The sequence below is a fragment of the Astyanax mexicanus genome, chromosome 17 (genome assembly GCF_023375975.1).
Source record: "Astyanax mexicanus isolate ESR-SI-001 chromosome 17, AstMex3_surface, whole genome shotgun sequence".
NCBI lineage: Eukaryota > Metazoa > Chordata > Actinopteri > Characiformes > Acestrorhamphidae > Astyanax > Astyanax mexicanus.
This window is the reverse complement of record NC_064424.1, coordinates 13,456,970-13,476,737: the sequence shown is the minus strand read 5'-3', so window position 1 is coordinate 13,476,737 and position 19,768 is coordinate 13,456,970. Positions and strand designations below refer to the sequence as shown.

The 19,768-nt window shown below is 38.0% G+C and overlaps 1 protein-coding gene across 1 annotated transcript; it reads left to right on the top strand.

Annotated features, from left to right (window-relative positions):
• The first annotated feature begins 388 nt into the window (after window positions 1-388).
• Window positions 389-19,327, top strand: LOC103033580 (neuronal acetylcholine receptor subunit alpha-10). Its single transcript, XM_007259577.4, has 5 exons — window positions 389-1,106; window positions 10,174-10,319; window positions 12,043-12,197; window positions 16,109-16,641; window positions 17,966-19,327. The coding sequence occupies exons 1-5, from the start codon at window positions 1,046-1,048 to the stop codon at window positions 18,712-18,714; spliced, it is 1,644 nt and encodes a 547-aa protein (XP_007259639.3). The 5' UTR covers window positions 389-1,045; the 3' UTR covers window positions 18,715-19,327.
• Window positions 19,328-19,768: the final 441 nt, after the last annotated feature.

Sequence of the window (19,768 nt, the reverse complement as noted above, 5' to 3'; positions counted from 1 at the left end):
AAACAGGACAAGCTCATCAAAAACAATTCTCAACATGTTGCAACTTGTTTATTAAATGACAATTTAATGCTAAAATTGTCCGCCTTCTCATGGAGCTTGCAATGATGGGGTGTACAGATGTGTGGCAGGAAATAAAAAGTGAAAATGAAAAGTCTTTAATCTGAGAAAATATGGTTTCTGTGTAGTTTATAACGTTTTATAATTTTTTGAAGGCCAAAAGGCACATTATTCTGATAATGACCCTTTTATACACCTGATTTATGCAGACAAAATGAAACTGTGCAATTTCCCTTTAGCACATATAAGTGCCCTGCGTTTTTGTGTTTTTACATGAGTTTTAGATGAGTTATATAATCTACAGCTGAAACACCTCAGTTTCTGAGGTCGCTGATTTTCGCGCCTCAGACTGCAGATGAGCTTACGGTGGACGGTGTGCTGCCTCTCCCTCGCTTACTCTTATTCTCACTCCCTCTCTCTTCTCTGACTCTCCTGCTCTCTTTCTTTCTTTTTTGCTCTTGCTCTCTCTCACACTCGCTTGCTCTCGCTCTCCTTTTTCTCAAACTCACACTTTCTCTCACATTCTCACGCTCTTTCTTTCTCATTCTATTTCTCACACCCACACTGTCTCACTCACTTCTTTTTCTAACATTGACCCTCTCACATTCTCTCTTCTTTTCCTCACATTCATTTTTTTTACTTACACTCATTCTCTACCTCTATCTTTTTCTCACACATTCTCTTGCTCTTTTTCCCACTCAAACTCTCACATTCTCTCTCTCACACTCACATTCTCTCGCTCTTTTTCTTACTGACAACATCTCTCATTCTCTCGCTCTCTCTCTGGTTCACACGCTCTCTCTCTCTCTCTCTCTCTCTCTCTCTCTCTCTCTCTCTCTCTCTCTCTCTCTCTCTCTCTCTCTCTCTCTCTCTCTCTCTCTCTCTCTCTCTCTCTCTCTCGGGTGTAATGGAGATACCTGCAGACTGCAGCACGCTTCCTCTGGGGACAGATTGAGCGGCTTTATTGCCTTTTTCTTTAGCGGTAAAGATGAATTTATGGAGCGGCTTATTTCCACTGCAGCTTCTCCTCGGGTTCAGCATGTTTCCAGGTTAGTAATAGAACTTTTATTTCGAGTTGGGCAGCTGTTTAGCACTGCTTCCTCCTCCTGCTGCTGCTGCTGGAGTCTGGAATTGAAGTGTGCAGGACTGGTTTGGTTTAGCTAGATAATGTTCTTAAATCAGCTGTAATTTTGGGAGTTTTTACTCTGGTTTAGGGCTAGATTTGTGTACAGGCACACACGGCAAAAAAAAAAAAATAATAATAATAGGAAAATGTTATTTAGGAATGATTGTGAATGAAAACACCTCACCATCTCATCATCCTTAATCCTGTCCACACATTTATCCTTAAATGATCTATTGTTATACAGGAGATTCTCCCATTCACACTGTGCTGTTTAGTCACATCCTGTAATAATCCACTGCTATTTGTGATTCCTGGATGTGATACCAGGTTTATACCAAACATGTTATTGATTGGGGTGGGAAGATATTAATTATTATTGGATACATTGAAATGAGCGTTTTACAGATTCTCAATTAAGCAATAAACTGCCAATAAATAATTACAGGCTGCAGCCCACAGGGAATGCAAAGATAGAATCAGGGCCCTTATGAGCATCTTGAGAATTGAATGCTCATGTGGGGCTTTATAATCCTCCCTGTGGCTTTCTCCCAGTTATGAGAAAGAGGGCTTAGGGTATGGGGACAACAAAAATGTTAAAAAAAAAAATCCCCAAATGATTCCTGTATAATTCTCAGTGGAACCATAATTAAATGTTGGGTTTATAAATGTGTAATTTCATATTATCACCCACTGCTGTGGCATGCTAATATTTAGAAAGACATTAGAGAAGGTGTGTATTAGCATATTATTTCCTAAAACCATGTTCTCACAATTGTGTTCAATCTTTTTGACATATCAGCTGTAATGATGATCTGACAGGTTTATGCTGCAGCCGTCTTTAATTCTTGTTGTTTCAGAGCTTTTACAATATGAACTGCGTGCGGTATTGGATTTAGATCAAGTAACTGACTTGGCCTGGCAAGAATCTGTCCACTTTTTGGCCATCATAATCTCTTTATCTGCTAGAACAGTGGATTTTGGGTCATTGTTCTGCTGCACAATAAAGCGTGGAAATAATCAAAATACATGTTGTAAGAATTTATATAGTAAATATTGTCTTTTGGGCCCTAAGCGCACAAGCATGCTTTGGCCCATCTAAGCTTTTCTTTATTGCCTTTTTAAATGCATCATGCCATTATTTTTTCTGTCAGGGATCATTACAGAAATGAGCCTTGAAGCAGTTGTTTTTAGGTCATTATGTCTCTGTTCCACAATTTTTAAGTTGTCTAGTCTTGAAGAAGTTTATTAGGGTTCAAGCACCGAAGGTGCGTAGAACCCTATTGTTTTTGCTAAGATTTTTCTTATTATTATTATTATTATTCTTTTTCTCCTGTAAAAACAGTTGTGCAGCCTAAACCGTAAGTCATAGAGAAATGAAACTTGGTAGGTAGATGTAGGATCAGTGCATCTCGGTGGACAACAAAAATGGCACCGATTGGTCAAGTGGTGGCGCTATAAACAAGGAAATTCATTTTTCACAATTTTCTCAATAACTCAAAAACCATAAGACCTACATTCAAAATTCTTTTTTTGATGGATTCCTTGGGTCAATACCAACAACTTTCCAATTTGGACCATGCACTTCCGTCTATATAGATTTTTTGCTAATTTGCATAATATGCAAAACCTACTTTTGCAAACTAGTCCTAGGTATTTTGACCAATCCTGGCATGTTTGGTATCAAAACACTCGTGAGAGCATGCGCTTCAATATTCATTAAGAAAAAGTTGAAATATGTAAACAATATGGCCGCCATATGCAAATTAGTCCTTCCAGATATATGCCCCATTCACTTCAAGAGGTAAATTTGGAGCACCATTTCTCAGCAACCTTGCAACCTAGCAAGTTGAAACTTTGCATGCAGAATCTATCATACAGCCTCTAAAGGATGTTCAAAGGGCAACTTAATCAATCAACATGGCTGAACACCATCAGCCAATCAGCATTCAGCAGACATTTTGGCAGGCTGAATGTTGCCCAATCTGGATGATATTTGGCAGTTATGTTCAGGTGGAGACACTGTAGTGACCTGCAAAGTGCTGAAACAATCCGCCCACTGGGGGGCGCTGTTCCAAAAAAACGAGTATATGTCAATCATGCTGTACTATTTTGACATCTAATTGTTTTTGCCATATTTAGTACAGTGGCTCTGACAAATTTCTCAATACAACTATGTTTAAAAAGTGCTTTGTTCATTTATAATTGCTAATTGTTTGAAAATAGCTATATTGAAACTACTCTCTGGATATTTGGCCTATCACCTCCATTTCAGTCTTGCTGCACACTGTAGAGTCTCTAGGTAAATGTTCATTAAAAACATTTGTGAAAATTTCACATACAATACTCTCCAGGCATCAAGCAATCTGTGCGTCCTTGGAATTTCTAACTTAAATTGCTGTAACTCTGCAGTATTTGCTGTAATCTCACAATGTTAAAGACCTCTGTACAATATCACTCTGATGAAGCGCCATTTAATACAGAACTAGATTAAGAATAACTTGACATTACATGTCATATCAGAACATTCACTCCTTTGTGCCTCTTCTCAACATTAATAACAGGTGAAAGACTTTTGATCATTTCTAAATGTGACAGAATGTCTCCAATTGTGTTAGACCTTCTTACACATCACCATCCTATGCTCTAGTAGGCACCATTGTGCTAGTTGGTGCTTGATGAAGCGCCATTTAATTCAGAACTAGATTTATAATAACTTCGTAATTACATGTCATATCAGAACATTCACTCCTTTGTGTTAATTTAAACTTGTTTGGTCAAACATTTCAGCTTGTTCTGCAAAGGTTCAAAGGTCAATCTGAATACCACTTTGTGAACATTCTGGTTGAAGCCACCTGATCAATACCAATAACATGTAGACACCTTTTGACTAGTTCTAACTCACTTAATGAATATCCTACAAAGTTCACTAGATTTACATGTGAATTTAAGCACTGATCAGGTTGAAATGCCTCTGCTCAACATTAATAACAGGTGAAAAACTTGATAATTTCTAAATGTGACAGGGCATCTCCAATCATATTAGACCTTCTTACACATCACCATTCAATGCTCCAGTAGGCACCATTGTGCAAGTTGGTGCTTGAACCCGATGATTGCCGCTTGCGGCTATATTGATTATCTTATTTTTCTAAAAGATAAAAAAATACATCACTAGATGGAATTTGTTTAGGTAAAGGATTACTTAGGGTGCTTTCACAACTACCTAATATGGTCCAGACTTTCTGACTTTTCAGCTGGGTCCAAACCGTCCAAAATTTGTTACAACAAAGGTCCGTATCAAATGAACCATTGTCTGGTTCATTTGCTGTGTGAAAGCATTTATTCAGATGGTTCAGACTTCTGGGCCAATTTCAAAAAGTTGAAGGAGGCTACCTTTACCCATTCAACAGCAGACGATGAAAAAGAACCAGTGTTGTGCCTATCCCCTTTAGAGATGTATTGCTAACAGTGTAGGACTCTCTAGAACAGATAAACATAAACCAAATGGGTCCATGCCCAATGCCAGGCTCAGGCTTTACAGTTATAAAAAGCAGTAAGAAGCGGAACTGTGTTCTCTGGAATGATGGTGCTCAATCCAGTTCTTTTGGGATGAGTTGGGGTGGTGAACATTCAACATTCTGACCTCACTAATGCTCTTCTTGTTGGATGCAGTCTAGTTCATTTGCAGTGTAAAACACCTATTCTGGACCAATTGCAGGAAGTTGAAGGACTCCACTTTTGGTGCATGCAGATCACCTAGCAGTATGGGTGCTCACGCATATGCTTGTATAGGGGAATGCAGGCAAGGGGAGTCAGATTCAGTCAGGGAATCAGATTCTGGAAGTCAACTCACCTGGTTTGTTGTGATGCATTTTGGTGAATATTGGATATTTCCCTGTGGTGTAAAACTGTTAGGCTGTCTAAAAATAGCAGAGAAGTTGTCTGTGATACAATAATCCCTTTATAATTCATAAAGAGATTGGGATATGTTCTGCTGATCATAAAAGACCATTTGTGATCTGGATACACATGCTTATATAATACCCTAGATCCTGTTTACCCCAACTTAGAGGCCTCTCAGCCTTCATTTGAGGCCCAACATCGGTTTCCTACTAACCACCAAACTATCCATCTCTTATGTGAGTCTGGGGGAGAATTGGGTGTCCTATTGAGACATAAACTCCAACAGTATTGAATGCTACCAAAAACATACATGTGTAAGTTAGCAAGTTCCATACAAGTTAAAAAAAAAAGAATAAAAACACTTCAACTTGCACAATAAACTACATATACTTTATTTGTTGAGGCTGAAGTATTGCTAAAAGAATAGGATGTTAATTCCAGACAAAAAATGAGGTATGAGCAGGTGGGAATTAGATCCAGTACAACACCTGGAAGACAACTCGCCAAACTGACAACATTTTCAAAACAGGCCTGAAATATATGGAGATGCAGTGGATGTAGGTGATGATGACAGGATGTTCTATTGTGTTTGGAAAATGTTGAACACAGCTTTGGCAATACAAATGAGAATGTTTGTCATGCTAATGAAGCAACTTTGAATTGAATAAAAAGAAATCTTTAGTCAATCTTCAGTTTCTTATCTTGATAGGGACACCAATCAAGCAGCCATGTAGCAATGCACTCCAGGGAGTGAGGAGGGATTGACCTGTGCATTGGGTCTGGGGAACAAGTGGTGGGTTAAGGGGAGGATAGTTTGTACTGTGTGTGTTTTTTTCCGTCTTGTTTTATTTGTTTGACATTCTTCTTAAAGAACCAGGGAAATGCCAGGAAAAGTGCCTTGTTGAGGGTAATGTTTGTTGTAGAAAAGAAAATGTGAGGTGGGCTACTCCCACCTCTCGTCCGGTTGCGTGTTCAAATCACGTCGGGGTCACCAATTGTTGTAGAAAAGAAAATGTGAGGTGGGCTACTCCCACCTCTTGTCCGGGGTACAACTCCCCTGCGTGTTCGTTTGATAGAGAGAGTCAGACAGTGGAGTGAAGTTGAAAGCAAACCAAGTATTTATTACAAACTGAATATTCAGGAGAACTAACACATGAGAGACCGTCTAACAGCCACCCAGCATAAGTTCTGACCCCCTCTGATCTGACTCCATGTTTTATACCCAAAATGACGTAAGCCTGTTGATGAGGCGTTGTTAAAATCATCTCATGTTAGCATGCACGTGTTAATACTGAAGTTTCACGTGTCTGACTGGACCACTAGTGTTTGACCTTGACTGTATTCTTCCAGAATGGAACCTCATGGCACTATCTGTGTGTGTGCGTCACCCCCCGCTTTGAAGTAGAGTTTTTTTAGGGAGGCACTCACTCATCCAAAGGCTGCTTTGATCTAATAGCCTTTTTTGTAGCAATTTAGCCCCGTACCAGCCGAATTAATGACCGTTAGTTAGGGTCCTGCAGTAAACAAAATACTTCAAGCCTGAGCTACATCTCATATGTTATATGTTAATGTGTTAGTAAATGTATCATGTGGGTTAATTTGTCATATAATAGAGTCTGTGTTAGTCACATGCCATATCAAACAATGTTTTACTATATATGTGCAGAATATATTGTGATTATTGATTAATCTTTTATATAAATGCGTGTAAAATACACTGAGTAATAAAAATGATCAAATATAGTGTGAGTATTGGTTAATGCATATAAAATACAAGGTTTCACACGATGATTATGTAATTTTAGATACTAATATAAGTAATCATGATTGTGAGATATGTGTCAATACATTCAAGGTAAAACAGGGTTTCTTCGTAAGATTTCCCACATGTTTAATGGTGTATATATTTTAATGATCATTGTTAAATCTCTGTCTAATTTAGGGATTCCCTCCTCTGGCAGTATAGTTGAGATTGCTTTGCTAATTGGGATGCCTCTGATGAGCTGAATGAAGGGTGCTGGAACAGAGGGGTTCTTAATTTAGTCTGTGTGATGCTGTGGAACCCCACATCTGCCAACACTCTGACCTCACTAATGCTCTTTTTGTTGAATGTGGAAAAATCTTCATTGAGATTGTTCAAAATCTAGCAGTTTTACATGAAAAGGGAAATGTTCCTAATCTCAAAACACATGAATAAAATAAGATCTTACTTACGATAATGTTGGAAGCAACTATATTTATATTGCTTTAAAATGAATCAAAGTATTTCGTATGCTCATACAGTGTCATGATCAGCTGTTGTTCAAAAACAATTTCAGTAATAATTTTTAGTATTACCATCGATATTAGCACAGTATGTATTGTAGCTTAGCATTTGCACCTAAAACTTATCACTTTCACTGTCATAGTCTTTTCTTTTCACACCAATCTCTCGTATTGCGATGCCTCTGCCCTCTGACTACATTAGTACATTAGTGTCTTTTCACAGTGTGTGATGCATGGCTTTTTGCCTGAACTGATTTTGGGGAAAAAAGAGCTGAGCACACTAGTCCCGATGTCCCGAGCTCCGGGGAGCAGTAAAGAGTACATAGAGCTGCTACTTCATTAGTGTTCTGCTGCTGTAGTAAGTGTTAGCATCTTTCCATTTACAGTTGCAAGATAACATAAGCGAACCATTTGACATTTCTGCCTTCTTTCTTATCATTATTATTAAGTCACAATTATAGTCTTGATATGAACTTATTATGAACTAGTGAGACAAAATGTAACATTTTCCATTGTGAAAAAAAAAGGATAAAGTTTCACGAAAGAAAGGATTTGCTTATGATCCCCAACATACCAGCTCATCTGTGAAACACAGTGGAGGTAGTGTCATTGTTTGGGCTGGCATGGCTTTTTCTGGGACAGGTTCATTGATCTCCATTGGTGTACAATGAACTCAGAAGCCTACAGAAACATTTTGAATGTCAGTTTAAAGAAAGTTACAACAAAACAGATACTTCATCATGTAGCAAGATAATGACCCAAAACCCACTGCCTTGAAAAGCATCACAGGGTAGGAATTAGGGAGTTTAGGGATGTTAGTAGGTCGTAAGCTTGATGCAGTTATTGCAAGCGAAGGATTTGCAACTAAATATTAAGTCTAAATCACATTAATTTACTTTATGTTTAGCCGTTACAATACTTTCGCTCACAAGAAAACTAGGTGGATTCAGATAGGAGGTGCTATCTTCTAAACTGTATATCAGATCCTGATGTAAATACCTGATGGAAGTAAAAACTGAAATGTTGACATTTTGTCTCATATTCATCTTTTAATGTCAAACCCAAGTATTGTCAGTCTACAGCAGAAATAAAGGGATTAGCCTTACTGTTACAATATTTTGGAGGGCACTTAAAATTATTGGTGTCAACTGGGAATCAATAGTTTGTTAAATTGAAGGAGTCACTTAGTTTGTTCTAGTCTGCACTGTGAATGTTTACTAAATGTGTATAAAATACAGGAACAGTACAACTGTTCTTGTTTTTATAACTGTTCGATAACTTTTTTTTTTAGATCAGTTAAATTTTTTTTGTAATAAACACAGCCATTTGAGGCTGTAGCATCTTTCTTGGATTCAAGAAATTCATTTAAATTTGAATTAATTTGCATGGATCATAGCTTGTATTTTCTGTGTTGGTTTCCAAAAATAATAAATAATATCTGCAAACATGTTTCTGTAAAAGAAGCTAGAGAATCAACTAAAAGGAAACTGTAAAAGAAAGGCATTTAGCAGCTCTTCTGGAAAGGATAGCCCCGATAGGTTGGAGGTAATAAGAAAAAGTGCTTCAGACTTTGCAGTGTGATTGCAGCACTCAGGCCTGGTGCAAGGGAAAGTGTGTTAGTGGTTCTCTCATTCATCACAGAGCTGGGCACCAGGCCACCTTGGACTGTCAGTCACACACTGCAGAGTTTATAGCCTGAAACCACTGTTCGACAGCAGTTAGGCAAAGCTATTAATAAACAGATAAGCAACTAGATGCTGTTAAAATAATGTCACTGTATATTTATTATGCTCAGTGGAATATACATCTTCTGATGTGTTACATCAGTTTATTGTTTATTACCACTATGCTGGCAACTTGAAAACGGGGGACATTCAGTTTCTACTGCATTATTAAATACAGCTCTGGAAAAAACAAGAGACCACTAAAAATGATTTGTTTCGCTGATTTTACCTAATTGAAAACCAGTAGTGGCATAAAGTTATCCAAAAGCAGTGTGTAAGACTGGTGGAGGAGAGTATGCCAAGATGCATGAAAACTGTGATTAAAAACCAGGGTTATTCCACCAAATATTGATTTCTGAACTCTTAAAACTTTATGAATATGAACTTGTTTTCTTTGCATTATTTGAGGTCTAAAAGTTCTGCATCAGTTTTGTTAATTCAGCCATTTCTAATTTTCTGCAAATAAATGCACTAAATGATAATGTTTATATTTGGAATTTGGGAGAAATGTCCGTAGTTTATAGAATAAAACAACAATGTTCATTTTACTCAAACATAAACCTATAAATAGCAAAATCAGAGAAACTGAAGTGGTCTATTAATTTTTTCCAGAGCTGTAAAAACAGACCTTTCTTTTCTACCATTTTGTAATGAAACAGTTTCTCGAAGCTCAGTGAAAGATAACTAATCCTGCAAGAGGGTCCGCAGTGTTGCTGCTGTTATACCGTGTAATTGCAGCAGGCTTTGTGCAGCGAGACACCCTGCAGTAAGGGGAAATGGAAAAATCGCTCGGGCGACGCAGATTCTTGGCCTTCACCTTTCAGCATACATAAATCAATTCCATCACCAGCCTCACATCTCATTAAAAAAAATAAAGGTGTTCAATGATATTGAAGTAGTGCAAACTGAGCCCATCCGCAGTGTATATTTCTTCTGCTGAATCAAAACTGTGTATTATTGAGCTTGTCACAATCCTGCATTGGTCAGTTGCCTGTTTAACCAAGACAATTTCTCAAGCAGAACATTGAACCCATCTCTCTCTCTCTCTTTCTCTCTCTCTCTCTCTCTCTCTCTCTCTCTCTCTCTCTCTCTCTGCAGTATGCTGGAGTGCTCAGGGGAGGTATGCCCACAAGCTGCTGAAGGACCTATTTGTTAATTACTCCAATGCTGTGAGGCCTGTGGAGGACACCGACAACATCATTAACGTCACCTTACAGATCACTCTTTCCCAAATCATCGATATGGTAATGGCACACCACACAGAGCTGTCCATCTGTCCACTCTTACTGTCTGCTGCTCAAAACAGTGCCAATCTCAATTAGATAAACAATATCACCCAATATATATTTATATATATATATATATATATATATATATATATATATATATATATATATATATATATATATATATATATATATATTTACTTTTTTATTTCTACATTCACTGTCAAGCTACACTAGTCATATAGAAGCACTGTGTGTTTCTATTATTACAGACTGTAGTCCTGTATTTGTTTCTCTGCATACTTTATTATCCTCCTGTCAACCTGTTTTTCAATGGTCAGGACCCCAAAGGAGAGACCACCAGAAAGAATGTATTAATTGAGTGGTGGGTCATTATTCTAGACAATGCAGTAACACTGACATAGTGTGTGTGTTTTGTGTTGGTACAAGTGAATCAGTCACAGCAGTGCTGCTGGAGTTTTTAAACACTGTGTTCACTCACTGTCCTCCACTATATTAGACACTGTTACCTATAGCTGCTCCCCCATATATAGGCAAAGTCGGAGACAAAAGCTCTGAATCTGTTGCTGCAGAGTTTGTGTTGGTGATCTTCTAGTTCTTCCTCAGTGCTCACAGGACACTATCCACAGGATTGCTGCCCACAAGACACTGTTGGCTGCATGTTTCTGGTTGATATTTCTGGATATTCCTATCACTTTTCCACTCATACCAGCACAACACATTCAAGAACAGGGTGAAAGGAGGATAATAAGTATGCAGTGAAACAGAAGGACTACAGTCTGTAATTATAGACCTACAAAGTGCTTCTATATGATCAGTGGAACGGACAGTGAATTTTTCATTTTTCTGCTGGGTGAAAAGCGCCAGAGAGCTGGTTGTTTGGATTTTAGCATAGTTAGCTAACTCTCCTGCTGTCTTTTTTTCTCGCCCTCCCCTGCCTGTTGGTAGTAGGCCAATCGGCCAATAGCATTCACTAAGGGAGGTGACCCTGACCCCACCCACAAACTGTCAAAACTGCCCTTTTCTACATTCGACATTCTACTGCAGGCAATTCACATGGCGTGCGAGGACAATTGTGAATTTGAGAGGAAAAAAACACCCGAGAGGGAGAAAAATGAAGCTCCGGAGCGATATTTTGTTCAGCGTGCACACAATTCCCTTTTTTTTTTGGTTCACCAATTTTACATTTGTGCTTGCAAGAAGTAATTTTACACACACAAAATGTTAAAGCACGCTGGTAATTTTTTTCCACCTGGTATTTTTGCGCCCCCTACTTTTGACATTGATGTGACGCCATAGTAAACATAGTGTTGTTTATTTTAAAAATGTTATAATTTTTTTTTTTGTACAATTTATTTATTTATATCTGTTTGACTAATTTTTTTTTTTACTCACTGAGATAGTCTTAGTCTTTTCTTGTCGCTAATTGTAGTAATGTGTTAATTTCTCAATAATACAATAATTCCAATCATTCTTTCTGTTTCTCCCAGTCAAGTTCATGATAAAAAATACAGGATGGATTAAATTGAAGTTCTGTCAAGCAGTGCATAAATTGATGTTGAATGTTTAAATTGATGTTGAATTTTTATGCATCAAATGAACAAATGAATCTTATTTTTTGTATTAAAATGAATATAAGTCAAGATGATTACTAGGAATAACATTTTTTTATTATTGATGTCTTATAAATCAGTCTGCTTTTTTCCATGTCTGGTCTCAGGATGAACGGAACCAGATCCTCACCACATACTTGTGGATTCGTCAGGTCTGGTTGGATGCATACCTCACATGGAATAAGGCGGACTACGATGGACTCGATACCATCCGTATACCTAGTAGTTATGTATGGAGACCAGATATAGTCCTATATAACAAGTAGGTCGGACCGGTATTGAGTTTCATCGATTTTTATTCTGCCTGCCATTGTGCTCACTACACCCACCATCCTCTCCAATACACCCTGCCACTGGTGGTGCCATCGACACAAGCTGGACACTGTCCTGAAGTTTTAACTGGAGTGTCCAGTCACACAGTCCGTTTCTGTCTTTCATTGTCCTGTTCAGTTGTAGTGCAGAATGTTTTTTTTTGCTGTGGGACAGTCCTACATTTTGGGGACAATTCCTGCACAGGTGTGGTGAAATCATTTAATCCTTTACACAAGTAATCTTTTTAGGGAAGAGCTTTGCAGGAGGGTGAAAGGGATTGGATATTGAAGTTCTAAATCCTACTCAAAAGAGAACAAGTGAGTCAGAGTGCAAAATAAATCCCCCCGATGACTATGCCAGACTGTGTTATTGTCTACTAATGCCTAATGTTATTTACGGCTTTCAGACATCTCTGTTTATAACTGAAAACAATACTCTGAAAAATTAAATTCGCAGTAAACAACATACACTGTAAATCTTGTCCTCACAGAAAAGGTTATGCAGCTATTAGAAGTAACCCTATTTGAGGAGAATTTTATGTTGAATCAGAATATCTGTGCTTTTTACACAGACACTGAACAAATGGCCTGAGCTTTCCACTCATTTATTTTTCATGTCCAAATGCCTGTTACAGGCAGATAAGACCCAAAACAAGTGGAGCATGCTCAGAACAATAAACACAATAAACAAAGAAGAAAAGGTTCACCATTTAAATAAAACCTGGACATGATCGCACCATAATCCAACATGCCAGACGACAGAGATTGTTTTAGGAACACTAAGCAAAGTTTTTAAAAGGTTTAAGGGAAGTTAGCCTGTAAAATTACTGAAATAATATTTTAGCAACATTCTGTAAATGAGTGACTTAATTATGGTTTGCATCATAACATTATTAGAACTTTTCTCACATTGTGTTTCTAGCTAGAGGACTACTAACATCATGGAAACATTAAAAGTAATATTTCCAAAACTCACAAACGAATAAGACCATTGACACAAGTGACATTTTAGCAACATTACCAAAATGTTACAAAATGTTCACAGAGTGAACATTCAAAGAATGTTAATTGTAAAGTTAAGAAAATGCTTTACAAACCAAAAATTGTTAGCAAGGACTGTATGGAGTCAAAAAAGGGTCATAAAGATTTTGAGTTTGTAAAACAGAAGTCACAAATGTACTGAAACTTGTAACTGCGTTTAAACAACTGCATGCACGAAAATCCAAATCCACAAATTAACTGGAATGTGCAAACTTGAAACAGAAAGTAATATTAATAATAATTCAAATGTACAAATGTGAAAAAAATATTTTAATTATATATAAATATATATTTTTTAATTTGTAAATCCAATCTCTTGAATGTGTGAATCAGTACTGCTCAAATGGCTTAAGCTGGATCAGACCAAAAATCACATGGAATTTGTGAGGTTGTAAATGTGACAGTGGGCGTTTTTCACTGTGGAGCTAAAATCCTCTCATTCATCTTCTCTGCTGCGGGTGCGAAGCTCTAGCTGCAGTTGCGAATTTTGACCCTGTTTTGACGCCTGATTGATGGACCAATAGGAAAGCTTTATCCGGACCAATCAGATTACGGGGTTTGTTTAACCAATCAGAACACTGGGTGGGTCTCTGCAGCTCGGAGTACTGGGTGTGTCGAAAGGTGTGGGCGTGTCGAAAGTGTGGCCGCCATTTTGGAGTCGGCCACCATGCGCCCCCCAGTGGATCAATTTACACTGAGGAAGGAGTTTAATAAAACAATAATATTCATAACTCTACCAATTTTTACCCGATTTACACACGGTTTGGTTTGTTACAAACAGCAGAGATGTAGTAATGATACAGGACGCTGTCACACATTACAAATATGTGCTTTCATACTTTATATTATGCTCTTTATCAAAGACAGACATATGGTATAGCATATTAATAAGTACATAAATTAATTAATTAATTTATATATATATATATATATATATATATATATATATATATATATATATATATATATATATATATATATATATGTGTGTGTGTGTGTGTGTGTGTAATATAAAATTAATTCATATTATTAGAACATAATATAAAGTATTTCAGCATGAAAGCACGTATTTGTAATGTGTGACAGTGTCCTGTGTCATTACTACATCTCTGCTGTTTGTAACAAACCAAACCGTGTGTAAATCGGGTAAAAATTGGTAGAGTTATGAATATTATTGTTTTATTAAACTCCTTCCTCAGTGTAAATTGATCCACTGGGGGGCGCATGGTGGCCGACTCCAAAATGGCGGCCACACTTTCGACACGCCCACACCTTTCGACACACCCAGTACTCCGAGCTGCAGAGACCCACCCAGTGTTCTGATTGGTTAAACAAACCCCGTAATCTGATTGGTCCGGATAAAGCTTTCCTATTGGTCCATCAATCAGGCGTCAAAACAGGGTCAAAATTCGCAACTGCAGCTGGAGCTTCGCACACGCAGCAGAGAAGATGAATGAGAGGATTTTAGCTCCACAGTGAAAAACGCCCACTGTCACATTTACAACCTCACAAATTCCATGTGATTTTTGGTCTGATCCAGCTTAAGCCATTTGAGCAGTACTGATTCACACATTCAAGAGATTGGATTTACAAATTAAAAAATATATATTTATATATAATTAAAATATTTTTTTCACATTTGTACATTTGAATTATTATTAATATTACTTTCTGTTTCAAGTTTGCACATTCCAGTTAATTTGTGGATTTGGATTTCCGTGCATGCAGTTGTTTAAACGCAGTTACAAGTTTCAGTACATTTGTGACTTCTGTTTTACAAACTCAAAATCTTTATGACCCTTTTTTGACTCCATAGGACTGTGCCCATTCACCATTCCATTTCACATATTTATAGATTTTATCCTTTTTCCTGTAACATTTAAGCATGGAACTTACACAAAATATGACCCCATAGGGGACACTGCTTTTGGTTAAAATGCTGAAAGTCTCTACAGTAGATCCCATGCACAGATTTAATTCAAATCTCCATAGTTTTAAAAAATAAGATTTAATCCAGGAATCAGTCATTCTGATTAAGAATTTAAGAAATTACTCACAGTTTAAAGTATGATAAGATAATGAAATTCAGAAACCAACACAGTGAAGAGAAAACAGGAGTAAGCATTAGTGTTCAAATGTGCACTGTGTTCTTCTGGTCTTTTTGTGCCATGGTACATGTGGCTTTTTACATTTCATCACTTCCCATGATGTACCGACATCTTTAACCATCCATGAACTGGTTATTCCAAATGTGCAAGTGAGTATCTCTCTATTTTCAGTATTTAACCAGTGTTTAATGTCAGTTTATAAAAATTATGAGTTTCTTTGATTTTACCTCTGGAATATAATCAAGAGGAAGATGGATGATCACAAGCCATCAAACCAAACTACCAGAAGTGGCATATAATTGTCTAAAAGCAGTGTGTAAGACTGGTGGAGGAGAACATGGCAAGATGCATAAAAATGATTAAAAACCAAGGTTATTCCACCAAATATTGATTTCTGAACTTTATGAATATGAACTTGTTTTCTTTGCATTAATTAAGCTCTGCATCTTTTTTAATATTTCAGCAATTTCTCTTTTTCTGCAAATAAATGCTCTAGATGACAATAGTTTTACAATATATTTTATTGTATTTTCTTCAGTTGTAGTCCATGAGTTACATTTGAGAGGTTTTATGTTAAAAAAATGATTTTTTTAAAACTACAATGAACAATTTACACTTCACAAAACACACAATTTCAAATAATTTAAAACAATCAGTTATTCATTTTTCTCCTGTTCTTTCTTTGACTGTTTGGTTTTACTTTAAACTTACAGTGCAGATGACCAGTTCTCCAGCTCTATGGAGACCAATGTGGTGATCCACCATGATGGCCAGATCATGTGGGATCAGCCAGCCATATCCAAGAGCTCCTGCAAGGTGGACGTGTCCTTCTTCCCCTTTGATTCCCAGAAGTGCCGCCTCACCTTCGGTTCCTGGACCCACAACGGCAACCAGATGGACATTCTCAACGGCATGGACAGCGCCGACCTGGCTGACTTTGTGGAGAATGTTGAATGGGAGGTGCTTGGAATGCCTGCCAAGAAGAATGTTATACTGTACGGCTGCTGCTCGGAGCCTTATCCTGATATCACCTATACACTGCAGTTAAAGAGGAGGGCTTCTTTCTACATCTTTAACCTCCTCATTCCATGTATGATGATTTCCTTCCTGGCTCCACTGGGCTTTTATTTGCCAGCTGATTCAGGAGAAAAGGTGTCCCTTGGGGTTACAGTCCTGCTGGCTCTTACCGTCTTCCAGTTGTTAGTGGCAGAGAGCATGCCACCCTCAGAGAACGTACCACTTATTGGTAAGGTATTCTTACATACTTACTGGTATATTATATCAGGTATCAGCTAAAGTATAAGGTCATTTTTATGGATTTAGTGTCATGAAAAGCAACATAGTATCTGTTTTAATAATGCAAAAAGGTGTTGTCTTTACTGTACCAAAATGTGCTGTTTTAGCTGGTCCCAATATAATTGCTTAATTGGTAAAAGTGAAGCTTGGCAGATGCTAAGTTGTTAGTGTCCCTCGTATCACTACTAGGGGTGACTGGCTGTCATATGCGATGGCTCATCTCAACAGCATTTGGGTCGTGTAATGCTTAGCAGCAAAGGCAGGATTGAAGCCCTTAACATGTGGCCCTTATATTTAAACTGACCATTGTTATATTAAAACCAGAAGCATTGCCAACCAGATTTGTTAATAAATATGAGCTAAAGTTCCAGTCTAAGCAAGTCAAGGTTCATTGATCACAACACCACTATAGACAAACGCAGTGGTGGCTGGCTAATGGATGACTAGATGGTGGGCATTTAGTCAAATTGTGGGCATTTAGTCACAATTGTGCTTCTTGCAGTCCAATAATGTGCCCCCTCTCAAAGTCTGTAAAATGGGTAAAATGACTTTGAGTGTGTCATAAAGGCATACAGTTGCAAGAAAGAGTATGTGAACCCTTTGGGATTACTTGGATTTCTGCATAAATTGGTCATTAAATGTGTTCTAATCTTCATCTTAATCACAACAATAGACAAACACAGTCTGCTTAAACTAATACCACACAAAACATTATATGTTTGCACAGTTTAATTGAACACATGTTAACATTCACAGTGAGGGGGACTTGTATAGGCCAAAGTACAATTTTGCCCTCTTTTGTGTTAAGGCCCAGTGTCTGAATTGACCACACCTTTATTCATTTACATATCTGCCTGAGACATAACTGCATGATTGTACTTCAGTGGTCAATGATTCAATGATTGTACTTCTAACAGTTGAAATGCATTAATAATACTGATACTTTTGCAGCATAAGTAAATTTACCCTAGCGGTTTTATGTGATTCTATTAAAACTGTATGCTTTATTAATATTTTATCAGCTTAATGTATTTTGTTGACCAAAGCACTTCTATAACTCTTTATCTCCTAAGCTGTGGTTATCTATCTCATTATTGGAGGCTCACAGCAGTCAATAATGAGCGCTCAGATGATCTATTGTAATTGCCCTTTTAGGACCCGATAAGCAATAATCCCCTGTCCTCGTAGTGGGTATTTATGAATGCATCTGTTCACTACTGCTGCTGTGCTCTTTATGCAGTCTGCTGTTGTGTTTCATTTCATTGTGTTCACAGGGAAATACTACATTGCCACGATGACTATGATCACAGCCTCCACAGCCTTAACCATCTTCATTATGAACATCCATCACTGTGGTTCTGACGCACAGCCTGTGCCTGAGTGGGCCCGTCGCTTTATTCTCAACTACCTGGCCCGGATCTGCTTTGTGTACGAGGTGGGAGAGAGCTGCCTGACGGTTCCGACTGAGACGACCTCCAGGAGAGGAAACAGCTGCTTTGTCAATGGCCAGGCGATAGGAGAGGAATTGGCTTTAAAAACTCAAGGATCTACTCTAGCTAGCACAACTGGGGATCTTCAAGTGCCAACAGAGCTTAAGGAGGACGTGGAAGATGATCTGAGTCCAACCATATCACCAGGAACAAACTCATCACCCTGTTCTGGTGCCAGGAAGGATGGAGTTTTTGTGAACATGGATCACAGAGACCTGTCAGGCGTAGTAGGAGGGTGTGGAGGACGGCGGGGAACAGGCGGAGAGAAAGAGAGTGAAAGTTTTAGAGCTGTAGGCAACAAGGAGCCAGTGAAAAGGAAGGAGGTGCTTCTTAGGGGTCAGTGCATGTGCCATCAGCAACCATTGTTAAAGAACATTGAGTACATGGCCAACTGTTACCGTGAACAGAAATCCACTCAGAGACGGACTGGGGAATGGCGCAAAGTCGCCAAAGTCATGGATCGCTTCTTCATGTGGCTCTTCTTCATCATGGTCTTTCTAATGAGTTTGCTGATCATGGGAAAAGCAATCTGAGATCAGCCATCCTGCTGCTAAAAGACTTGTTTTGTAATATTTTAAGCACGTTGTTTGGTTAGATGATCTTCAGAGAAACTCAAAAGACATTTTAGAGTTAAGTTTAAGACTGATGGACTTGAAAAACTCTGAACTGTTGCGGCTGACCAAGAAATATCAGCAATATTGTTCACAGAGGCCAATTGTTTTTGTAATTCATTTTTCATGCGTCATTCATTGTTGTCCCTATAGTCAATATCCTTCTATCTAAAGGAAACTAAAAATGACAGTGAGAAACTCTACCTTTGTAAAGATAATATCTATATGTGTACGTAAAAGCACAGAGGAATGGAATTAAACATAGTGTTCCTGTTTTAAGGAGTATGGTGGTCCACAAACTGCCTGTTTTGCATGTAATCTTAGCAGCTCTCAGTAGGGTACTTTAGTAGGCTTGCATTGTATTTACAAAGACATACAAAGGAAGTTGTTTGACTCTACATTAGCATAGCTGAAAACATGTTGTGTATGTATGATGCTATTAAATGTGTAAATGACTTTATTGTATAGAGTAAAGCAAGCAATCAAGGAATAGCTGCTGTCTTACTGTTGATAATAAATAACAAATGTTTCCAATAAAATCACACTAAAATATTTGCAGCTCTGGTCGCGTATGTGTATGTGGCAGTTCTCATGAGGCTAATGACATTTCAGTTTGAAGAGGCACAGGAATGTTTTTTTACTATAATATAATACAGGAGTTTTAAGGGAAAATGCTAATACGGATGACAGTGGGAAAGATGGGTAAAATACAGTAGTTTTCCGGGCAAAACGGAAGACATGACAGGTATGTTAGTGTACAGTTCATTTCAGTCTTTTTACTGGATAGTGTAGTGAGGATGGGCAGTGCTGCATCCACAAACTGCCAGCAGGGGGCTGGTAGATGTAGGAAAAGAAATGGTAGAGCTGGATCTCAAAACTTCAACTCCCAGAATCCCCGGCGGTGATTAGCACCAATCAGCTGCACCTGTGCAGTACTCTACATTAACCCCAGTCAAACCGCACTTTGATAGAGAGG

What these genes read in the sequence shown, in the direction of transcription:
- LOC103033580 (XM_007259577.4), top strand. Translation starts at nt 1,046, where the DNA reads ATGAATTTATGGAGCGGCTTATTTCCACTGCAGCTTCTCCTCGGGTTC. An exon ending in CGGGTTCAGCATGTTTCCAG is followed by an intron (nt 1,107 to 10,173) that starts GTTAGTAATAGA and finishes CTCTCTCTGCAG; the next exon opens with TATGCTGGAGTGCTCAGGGG. An exon ending in GATATAGTCCTATATAACAA is followed by an intron (nt 12,198 to 16,108) that starts GTAGGTCGGACC and finishes TTAAACTTACAG; the next exon opens with TGCAGATGACCAGTTCTCCA.